This window comes from Clinocottus analis, unplaced genomic scaffold, assembly GCF_023055335.1.
Source record: "Clinocottus analis isolate CAN_PGR_092001 unplaced genomic scaffold, fCliAna1.0.p SCAF_10, whole genome shotgun sequence".
In the NCBI taxonomy this organism is placed as follows: Eukaryota; Metazoa; Chordata; class Actinopteri; order Perciformes; family Cottidae; genus Clinocottus; species Clinocottus analis.
The window spans coordinates 19,173,621-19,183,992 of NW_027175821.1; the positions used below are offsets into that span (position 1 = coordinate 19,173,621).

The 10,372-nt window shown below is 43.8% G+C and overlaps 2 protein-coding genes across 2 annotated transcripts; one reads left to right on the forward strand and one right to left on the reverse strand.

The window, feature by feature from the left end:
* Positions 1 to 2,876: 2,876 nt before the first annotated feature.
* On the reverse strand, positions 2,877 to 5,236 carry cetn4 (centrin 4). Its single transcript, XM_068581915.1, has 5 exons — positions 5,123 to 5,236; positions 4,737 to 4,892; positions 4,491 to 4,619; positions 4,169 to 4,306; positions 2,877 to 3,139 (listed from the first exon to the last, which is right to left on the reverse strand). Exons 1-5 carry the CDS (start codon positions 5,123 to 5,125, stop codon positions 3,050 to 3,052), a joined length of 516 nt encoding a protein of 171 aa, XP_068438016.1. The 5' UTR covers positions 5,126 to 5,236; the 3' UTR covers positions 2,877 to 3,049.
* A 141-nt stretch (positions 5,237 to 5,377) lies between these two features.
* bbs12 (Bardet-Biedl syndrome 12) lies at positions 5,378 to 7,921 on the forward strand. The gene is made up of 2 exons (XM_068590429.1): positions 5,378 to 5,450; positions 5,946 to 7,921. The coding sequence occupies exon 2, from the start codon at positions 5,958 to 5,960 to the stop codon at positions 7,863 to 7,865; it is 1,908 nt and encodes a 635-aa protein (XP_068446530.1). The 5' UTR covers positions 5,378 to 5,450; positions 5,946 to 5,957; the 3' UTR covers positions 7,866 to 7,921.
* The last annotated feature ends 2,451 nt before the right edge of the window (positions 7,922 to 10,372 follow it).

Consider the following 10,372-nt stretch of genomic DNA (forward strand, 5'->3'; position numbering starts at 1 on the left):
TTTGGAAGAAGTTCTGCAAACATAAGACACAGCCAGCGGTAGGATTTCATCATTTAAGTGGAACAAACACTTTTAGTGGCTTGTCGGCGTCTAAGGAGAAGCGATGGACTCTTGTTCTCTTGTTGTGTCAAGCTTTTATTTATGAGTATATCCCTGCTGCTTAGTTGTTTCTCTGGCCGAGTTCAACACTCTTCGACAGCTTCCTTTTACATCTGACATCCAAGTTCAAAGTCAGTTTTATTATCAGTTTTGTGCAATGTGCAAACATACAGAAGATCGAAAGTACGTTTCTCTTCTGTCCAATAAATAATGAATTGTGCAATAGTAACAAAGTGCAAACTGTTTAAAAATTAGGAAAGAGAACATATAAACAACATAAATTAGGAACTATTAAGACTATGAAAGACTAAACGATAAATAAATGACTAACTCCTTAGCAGCATTCAGACATGTGAGTCTAAAAGAGGACGGAGGTAGACTATCTAGATGCCACGTTCAAGGACCGGAGGCTTGTTCACCGTCTGAAGACCTCTGTCCCACTCAAGCTGCTCAATTCAATGATGTAGCAGCAAACAAGCAGCTGCTTATGTAAATATATAGAGAAGAGTATCAGATATCTGGACAGACAATGAAGCTGTGTGTGTGTGTGTGTGTGTGTGTGTGTGTGTGTGTGTGTGTGTGTGTGTGTGTGTGTGTGTGTGTTGTAATCCGAGCTTCTCTGCTCCGTCTACGTGGTGAGCCTCTGTGGTTCCAGCTGGTACCACTGAGCACATGGCGTCCTGAATGCGGTCGCCCATCAGCACTGTAATTACATATTAACCCCCGTACCCATCTAAATATTGAGTCAGAGGCAGTAGATATGCTCTGGATTCCTTACTGAACACCGTTAAGCTTTCCTGAATAGATACTTATTTCATAATCCACGTTTTCGGTCAACTTCAGGTGGTTCATTTGTACCTTCTCTAGTTCTGAAGTGTTCAACACGACTGACCTTTACAGTGTGCACTGTGATTGTTCGGGGCGGACAGAAGCCTGGAGTTTACATTTACTGGACACGGCCATGTTTTCTGTTGTTTTTTTACTAGTGTTCTGGAGGGATGTTAAACGTTACAGGATGAGGGGTTCGTTCACATGTTGCACCTCCGCACTGCTTTCACTGTGTAAATGAAACAAAGACAAAACAATATTTCCAGCACTGTAAATCCCTCGCAGCAGCTTTTCTTGATTTCTTGCTGCCAACAAAGCAGCCTGTGGGACGGATCCTTCACCAAAAGGCTCTGGAGCCTGCCGTCTAAATCGACGGCGATGGATTCTCGAGCCCAAACGATGTCAGCAGCTCTTTGAAGAATCTGGATCTTGCATCCTGAATTCACTGGTCACCCAAAATGCTAATAAAGGCCATTAGACCGGTGAGTTAAAGGGGGAGTTGTCGCGCGTTCCCATGAACGGTCAGAATGAGTGTCAGCAGAGCTTCTCACCTGCTGCTGCGTGCCGTGAGCTCCAAGCAGGGAGGGATCTGAGTCACAGGGGCTAACATGAAGGGAGCCTGTGAAATACACGCCTTCTCATTTGGCTCATCTGTGCCGATTCCAAATTTCAGTTCGGCAGATGAAGGAAATGAGTGCAATCCACATCAACTCTATATTTTGGCATTTTGAATTTGGTAAAAAGAAAAAGTGAAGCCAATTATCTCATCTTAGGTTTGAGGATATATGAATTCATTTGAGTCCCATCGTACTGCATCACCTGGTCACAAGCCTCTCAAACAACTATACAAGCCATCATATCGCTGTATAACCAGACTTTACAGATAATTTACAACATGTTCAGCTTTGAAAGCTTCATAAACTATTGAAAATTACAACTTATTTCCAAAGGCCTACATAGTAAGGACAGCTAACACACGGGCCTGCAATGTGTAGCCATTTTGAGATTTTAAATAAAGGTCTTAAATTATAATTAAGAGAAAAAACAACATTGTTCACACATTTAACACCCCTCTGTGTATGTGTCTGTGGAGGTATTCTCTTTTTATTCTATTTTATTATATGTATGAAAAGTCTCCTGTAGACAAGTGTTGTAAATTAGCATTTTGCTATACACCTATCACAGTGCCTCTGTGTTTTGTGCATAGATGTAAGTTATGAGTTCTAATAGCACGGTGATGTCCACATCAAATAAATAGTCAAAAGAAAAGTACCATTAAAAGGTAAAAGTTGTCAATTTGGAACTCCAGTTCTACGAATGTGCTTGCATTTTTTCTTTTTGTACCTTTTACGTGCGGAATATTTCAAAAATAAAGGAAAGAAAAAATAATATCTCTCATCTTGGGACAACACTTTTCATATTTTCCGTCTAGATCAGGTAATCAGAACTTTCATAATCAGTGGAAAGCATCCTCAAAATTACAGACGGCCTTTTGACGGCTCGGAAAATAAAGCACGTCACGACAGTATCCTGTTTATTTTGACGATGGTGTGGTGTTTTTGGTATAACAAAAAAAAAAAAAGTCTTCCGCTGCAATTAAATCAGCAGGAGCCTTTTCCTGTGACACGATCAGAACGTGGAGGTACGAGAGAGCGGTATTGTGTCGTCTGCAGGCGATGACTCTGTCCAGTACCTCAGAGCATGAAGCGAGAGTGACTTCTACTCATCTCAAGTTCATGCTCGTCATTTCTGTCTACAATAACATAATGCTGGTTAGCCAACATGGACTTAGTCATACGACTTTCACTGTCTGCCTTCCGAGCCTCGCTGCAGGATGCACAAAGCGAAAGACGCCATGTAAAAAACATCGTGCATTTCTTCAGGTGCTACACTCTTGCAATTTGACTCTGAGGAACCACGGTAGATGTAAAAGTACCAGCAGACGAATGTGAGGGAAATATATTTATTTTTTTGTATTGTAGAAAAAGAAATCTGTGCAAAAATACGAAGCGGGTAAAACATTTCTCATAAAAAGGTCCCAGAGAAAAGCTCTGGTGAGAAGCGTTCGGATGGCGTCAGAGGACGGAGCGTTGAAAGAAGGACACCGCGGTCGAGGCCGGCTTCAGTAAAGATTGGTCTTCTTCATTATCCTCAGGAACTCCTGCTCGTTGACCTCCCCGTCGCCGTCTCGGTCCGCCTCGTCGATCATTTCCTAAAAAAAAAAACGATAAGAAACAAAGTCTGAATGTTCAAATAAAAATTTATTTAAAAAAGCCTCTCGGGTGAAGGACCAGAGAAACTCCAAACTCTCACTGGAGACTGACGACGCGTCGTACTGGAAAATTTCAGTGGCCCCAAAAAAAACCCTCCAAGAGAACCGACCTGAAGCAGCAAGTGTTATTTCAACACGGCAAGTAAGAACGGAACAACATGAAGGGAACTAAGAAGTGACAGAGAAGAGAAACAAGCATCATTATTATTATTCCTGAGACGTTCTATGAATGAGTTGTTTGAGGCATTCCGCTACAACTTAAAACTATTTTCTGTTCTGATAACTTTTCTGTGGCTTGTAAATGTGTCTGCGGCAGCAACCACTTCTCTGTTGTTGTTGTTGTTGTTGTTGTTGTTGTCGTCACTGCTTTTCGTGACAAAACCGTCGTCCACAACCAGTGGAAAGAAAAGTGTGTTCCTAAACATGCTGTTCCATATGCAGGGCTCAACAGTTTTTGGTTTTCTGTTTTCCCCATGTCAGAAATCTACTAGAACTAGCATTGCTGGATTTATTAGCCTGCAATTAGAAAATATATACAGTGCAAAGGTGCACTGTACATACATACAATACATATCTGACAGTAGCATGTTGCTGAAACAATTTATCAAACATGAGAGCTGTTTGAGGAAAATAAATGCTCTTTTTACAGTGAGATAAAAAAAAAAAAGGTTCGGTATTAATTTGTGGTAGTAAACCCTGCAAATGCTCAGATGGAGAAGGGGAGGGGACAGACTGACTGACTGACTCACAGCATCAACAATATCAAAACAGAAACTATGAATAGATTTTTTTGTAAAGATTTCCTTTCTCTGTAAAAAAAAAAAAAATGTATTTGCAAAATAGCAATGGTGTTCTTTGTGCATACTCGTGTTCTGATGGATGGTGAAGAGGTTAAACCATTCATCTTGGTCTTCTTTAGGGCGAAGCATAACAAATGATACTTGGCACGTCAATATAAAATACTAATACCTTTAATTCGTCATCCGTGAGGTTTTCACCCAGCTCCTTGGCGACTCTCTTCAGGTTTTTGAAGGAGATTTTTCCTGTGCCGTCGTCGTCAAACAGCCGAAAAGCCTTCATTATTTCTTCTGTGGAGTCTTTTTCACTCTATTGGCAGAGAAGACACATGCCTCCATCAATACTCAATCAATCTACAAATAAAATAAAATGCATTTTCTGTGACACTACAAGTCGTCATGCAGTCTTTCCAGGATCAGAAATGACACATTTAAATTTCCACAAAGTTTCCAGGTTGTTGTTTTTGTGTCTAACACTTGTATTACACACTCACCATTTTTGAAGTCATCATACTGAGAAAGTCAATAAAGCCAATTGTTCCAGAGACCTCTTTATCGAAGTCTACTATCATCTTCCTGATCTCTTCTTTCTTGGGTTCAAACCCCAGCGCCCTCATGGCAACCTGTTGCACAGGAAGACGGGGAGGGGCAGCGGGTCAGGGTAACAGAGGATGAGGGGTAACGGTATTTGTTTCATCATAGGGTACACACACGTGTTGCCCACCAGAACAGAAACTGACCTTCAGCTCCTTAACGTCTATCGTTCCATTTCCATCTGTGTCAAAGAGGTCAAAAGCCTCTTTAATTTCTTGCCTTTGCTCCTCAGTCAGTTCAATTTTGAGACCAGTTTTTTTCCTCAGGCCCCCAGAAGAAGCTGGTTTTCGATAACCTGAAGCCTGAAACACAAACACAGCGACATCAGGACGCGGCTGCTGCTCCTCAGTTACGCAGCTATGTGTCATGCGAGCTAACTTTAGCTGCTATGCTGCTTCACGAGACCCAACACAAACACGTTTTAAACTATTTATAGCGAACTAACTGCCGCCTTTTTACGGTTAATCTCGAAATTTCCCAAAAATGTTAACACAACGTACGATTCACACTCGACATTTATATGTAGTTATACCATTAAAATGAATATTTAGCCCGGGAAAACTGCAACTGCGTCTCGGATCTGATGTCAACAAAACGAGTAGCAACGGTTTTTTTTTCTTCTGTTGAGTGGCATAGGAGATAGCCACTCGAAACCACGAATGCGTCGTGACGCGAACATATTAGCCAATCACAAAAAGAGCAATGGGCGGGTCATAACCGTGTGCGCCAATGGTTGAGATCGTTTCCCGTCGCCACAGCAACCAGGAAAAAAAATGCGCATGCGCAGTATGTGGGCGCTTGAGCCTAGGAAGCTGGGCAGTGGGCATCGATAGCTATGCTATAATACATCATTAAATACGGTAACATTATACCCTTTATGCATAAAAGAGACTTGTTTAGCAGATGCATCTTTTGGAGACCCTCCTGTGTTTATGTCTCATTTTGGACTGTCTTTCTTCAGAAATTAAGCCGTGTGCTTAGCTTGTCTGGTACAGTCTCTTGCTCATTTAACGTTAGCTAGATGTTGTGTTTAGTGTTGTACAATTTTCATTTAATAACTTGTGTAGTTGCACTTATGTCTATGTTGTTGAGCAAAAATGTGAACACTACTGGAATAAGTATTCTCTTTTCCCCCCAGACATTTTAGAGTAACATGTACCACATTTCTCCCTTAAATGAACAATAATAATGCAAAGTTGAACTTGCTGTACTTAGTTACTATTGGTTATTATCATCCACTGCTTGTTGATGTGACTGAGATTTAACACTCAGCATGTTAACTTAGCAGTTGTAACTACCAACCTTTACTTTGTAACAGGTGAACAAATTTGTTTCTTGTCCCTTGTCCGATCCAGGCACCTTGAATAATGCTGGCGAGTTCAATAATAAACCACCGGCAACATGTTGGACTGCAGAAGCTCTCTGCGCTGGCAGGAATCACACATTCCTCATTGGGCCCCAACAAAAAGTACAAGTTTATCCAAGACGAAGCGAGTGGGGAGTCGGCTCTCGCGTGCTCGTGCTTTCGTGTCCTGGAGAACCTGCAGCCGACCTGCGGGGTGGGCCAGCTGGTCTACGAGACCATCCAAGCCCACCAGGAGGTCTATCACACGGGGTCGGGATGCCTGCTGTTCCTCGCTGGAGCGTGGAGCCGCGCCGCTCTGGAGTGCCTCCAGAGAGGGATCTCGGTAGCTCACATCATCTCGGCTATGTCTGAAGGAATGGACGTGTGCTTGGATGCTTGCGGGAAGTGCGGCGTCTCGACTGAGAGCCTCGGTGAGAGCTGTACTGTGACATCTCAGGGTTTGGGACTTCACCTATCCAAGATACCCACCGTGGAGGCTCCACATGCATCGTGCCACCTGCGAGGGACAAGAGGAGCTGGTGACGAGACTTTAAATGCCAGCGGTCGAAGGAAAGTAAAGCTCAGCAGACATTTTCACGAGACCAGGTCTGTCGATGTCTCTGCGGTACCTCAACCCCCCCGGCCTGAGCTCCCTGACGTCGCACACATCGCTGTCGGACTGAGTCACGGTTGTGTCAGCGCGATGAAGTTAGTTGTCGAGGCCAGCAGAATACAATCGGAAAATAACCCTCAAGGTGTCAGCTGTTCTACTTTCGATGTCACCAAAGTGGTAACTTGTGTGCTACCCGGTTTACCGGAGGAGCATGCAAGTGTTTTACAGGGATGCATTGTTCTTGTATCTGATGAACAGGCTTCAGTTGCACATCACCTGAAAGAACAACGCTTGAAGGTGGCTCTGATTAATGGAGATTTATCAGACACCTATCGCCACCTCGGCTTTAAAAGCCTAAAGGGAGTGCAGTGTGTGCGTGACCGGTCGCACTTCTCCAGTTCAAACAAAGAGGAAGAGTGGCTGGAAGAGACCGTGGCACTTCTGCTGGACCTGGAAGTGAACCTGGTAGTCGTGAGTGGGCTCGCCGGTGAGAAAGTGATTCAGCGCTGTTGCAGACGTCACATCCTGGTGGTGGACAAAGCGAAGGCTCCTGTCGTGAAGGCCCTGGCGAAGGCGACGGGAGCCGTTCCGGTGACCTACGCCACACAGCTGAGTCGGCGCTGTGTCGGCGCTGGTGCGAAGGCCGCGATATGGAGGGAGTTCCGCGGCCGCGAGGGGAAACCCTCGACCACCGTGAACATTTCCACCGCGGAGAGCAGCGAGCTGGTCACCGTGATCCTCACGAGCTGCTTGGACGGCAAGCTGCAGGCCCTGGAGGACCAGTTTTGGGCGTGCGCGCATCGTTTGCACCAAGCGCTGACGGGCAAAGTCCTCCTGCCTGGTGCCGGGGTGACGGAAATGCTCTGTGTTCACCACCTTCATAAGCGAGCGGAGCGCCAGGTCGAGCCTCGCGGAGGGACAGCAGCCCACCCGTACAGGGGGGTCGTGTTGCGCCTCATGGCAGATGGGTTAATAGATTACGTAGCCACTGTGATGGTTAACACTGGGATGTTTTCAAAGGTCAGAGCCAGGACTGCAGTGAGCCAACAACTGCAGGCGTACACAGGAAGTCAAGGCATCGCCGCAAAATTCTCCCAACTTCTCTTGGCAGGCGACCAAGACAACGGGGGAGTTTCATCCCCCGTGGAATCTGATGAAGCCATCGCGGTGAAGGTCTACGACAGTCTGGTCGTGAAGCAGGAAGTGTGGAGGAAGGCCTTAGACCTGGTTCTCCTGGTCCTGCAGACGGACGCAGAGGTCATAACGGGCATCGACCAAAAGGCCGATGGGGCACAGGGACACCTGATGCTGTTATGACCTTCATGCAACATCTAGAACTTTTATTCAGACTGCTCACAAGATGTGATTTTTTTTATGACAGGTACAAAGTGAAAGTAGAATAAAGTATTTATAGTTGTTTGTTGTTTCTTCCTTGTTCTTAATACATAGCCAAAGTGATGCAATGCTTGCGATGTGCTGCCACACGGGGGAGACAAATGATTAGACGACACATCAGTCTATCTGACTCTCATCCAACCCCATGCAGCTAAACATACTACAAAGAATCAGCATATAGTTTCTGAATGGTGAGGCTCATGAATATCCCTATTTCAAATGTTCACTTCATGTAATTTAAATTTAGATTAACAATCCAGAGTTTAAAATGTATTCACGTATATTCAAGTTTTCTTATCTTGACCTGTCGGTATTTAGAAAGACATGAGCACAGCATCTTAAATATAATAACAGGTGAAGTATGGTCAGTCCATATTTCCATTTTATTCATCATATGTCTCTTAAAAGTGCTGCACACTATCCTCATACACAGGAAATACCCTACTATTCAGTTTATTTGTGTTACTAACCAAGCGAGACTGAGCTACTTGTGCACACCTTGTGCTCTGAAAACAAATCGTGCATGTAAAGAAAAAACAATGAAGTGTCCCTGTCACGCGGTTAGGGTGGAACGCTGCGTTGCCAGTGTGTTTTTAGTCTCGGTCCTTTTATGATATTTGCCTCATGATGTGTGTGCAGCTCGGCTAACATGCTTCTCGTGGGACAGTTTCCCTGCCAGCTGTGCTGGTTTTATGAGCCGCTCTGTTGGTCATGTGTAATGGTCAGAGAGAAGGATTTAGGGTAAGTCTTCTTAGGCCGTGTTCTTTAGGAGTAACTACTACTTAGTTGTTGGAGTTGTCCAAACCTAACATTTCCCTTTGTATATGATCATTGAGAGGTCACGGCTTTGACCTTGCACTCTTTAAGACTAAATATGCAAAAGTGTAGGTCATCCTTCACTTTTTAGCAAGTTTAAAAATATAAAAGAATGACAAATGTCCACAAATTGGAAAAATAAAAAACAAACCCGAAAGCAATGACGCTTCATATGAAAGTAAAGCACACTCTTGGTTATCTTTAGACTTTTTTTTTTCTTGTGTTCCTCTTGTGCGCATCATATTTCAAAGGTGTCAGTTGAAGCAGCTTCCATTTCCTCTGAGACCAGAAAATAGCTCCGTGAAAAGAAAACGTTTACGAAGGCCGTACCAACCTTGTGGTGTCGTGAGCGGGCGAGGTGTGACATCACATAACATAAACACAACGCGAGGAGGAAATCGGAACGGAGAAGCCGGTGACACAAGTGAGAGTTCAGGGCGAGTGCAGGCTTTATGGTCTGCCCCGTAAACTTCACACGCCTGGAGATTAAACATGTCCAGGCCTCGGAGTTGAGTGGTTTCTCACTGACAGGAAAGGCTGCTCATTACATTTTGGGCATATTCAAAGTAAAACATAAATAACTATTTTGTTTGGTATTTGTTTCGTTTATAAAAAAAGAAAGAAGAAAAATAGTGATTCATAAAACATTTAACTCCCGATATTCACAAAACAACCAATGTAAACGAAGGTTTATCTGCAGCAGGACGTCCTGTGGAACTCAAAGGTCCTTCGGGTTTGGGAACAGGTGCCATACTGATACCAGGAATCTATTTTTAGATACAAACTGCTGGCAAACCACACATCTTGTTTTATTTTTCTCAAGCCAAACATCCGACGTGTTAAAGAGCTTTAGTGCTCAAACAACGGTGGTGTAGGTCTCTTCTCACATTCTCTGTGTCCCCTTTTCCCCTTTTGGATCTGACAATTCACGGTGCGTGATCAATCCGTTGATGATGGTTTTGTTTGATCCGTTTCAGGGTTCTCTGCAACAAGCGCATGAGTGCTGCTGAGCGGTGGGGTGCACCTCGTGGAGCGTTTGCATGTGGTCAAAAGCCCCAAATGAGCATCAACAGGTGAGCGGTCCCCTACTTGTTCTTACATTTGAGTAAACATACATTATGGACGTTGTGAATAATCAGTAATGTGGAAATGATGCAGTGATTGAAAATGATCCTACAGTGTGAAAGAAAACACTGACATAACAGATATTCATGTATATTTGTGTTGACTGTAATATTATCTGGCATCTAGTCTCGCTTTTTTATTGAAAAGGGGAATTCCTAGCATGATATTTGGTGGCAAAAATTGCTCCGCTAAAGTTTTGGTTTTTCAATAAAATGTCCTAAAGCGGACAGAAGCGTTCAGGGAACGTCTGAGGGAAAGGTCTGTGAATGAAAAGGGTGCTTTTTAAGATATATATATTTCCCCTTGATAAGGATAATTACTGCATTTTAATTGTACTGTAAATAATAGATATACCTCCCTGTGTCTTTGGTTTCTACATTGACACAGTTCCAGGGAATACATTCTCAGGATGTTATCCTAATAAGCCATCTGAACCCTTCCTGTTGGACCACAAGTCTTACTACTGCAAGTCTCCGGTCTTAGTCACT

What these genes read in the sequence shown, in the direction of transcription:
- cetn4 (XM_068581915.1), bottom strand. An exon ending in TAGACGTTAAGGAGCTGAAG is followed by an intron (nt 4,620 to 4,736) that starts GTCAGTTTCTGT and finishes CCTGTGCAACAG; the next exon opens with GTTGCCATGAGGGCGCTGGG. An exon ending in TCACGGATGACGAATTAAAG is followed by an intron (nt 3,140 to 4,168) that starts GTATTAGTATTT and finishes TTTTTTTTTTAG; the next exon opens with GAAATGATCGACGAGGCGGA.
- bbs12 (XM_068590429.1), top strand. Translation starts at nt 5,958, where the DNA reads ATGCTGGCGAGTTCAATAATAAACCACCGGCAACATGTTGGACTGCAG.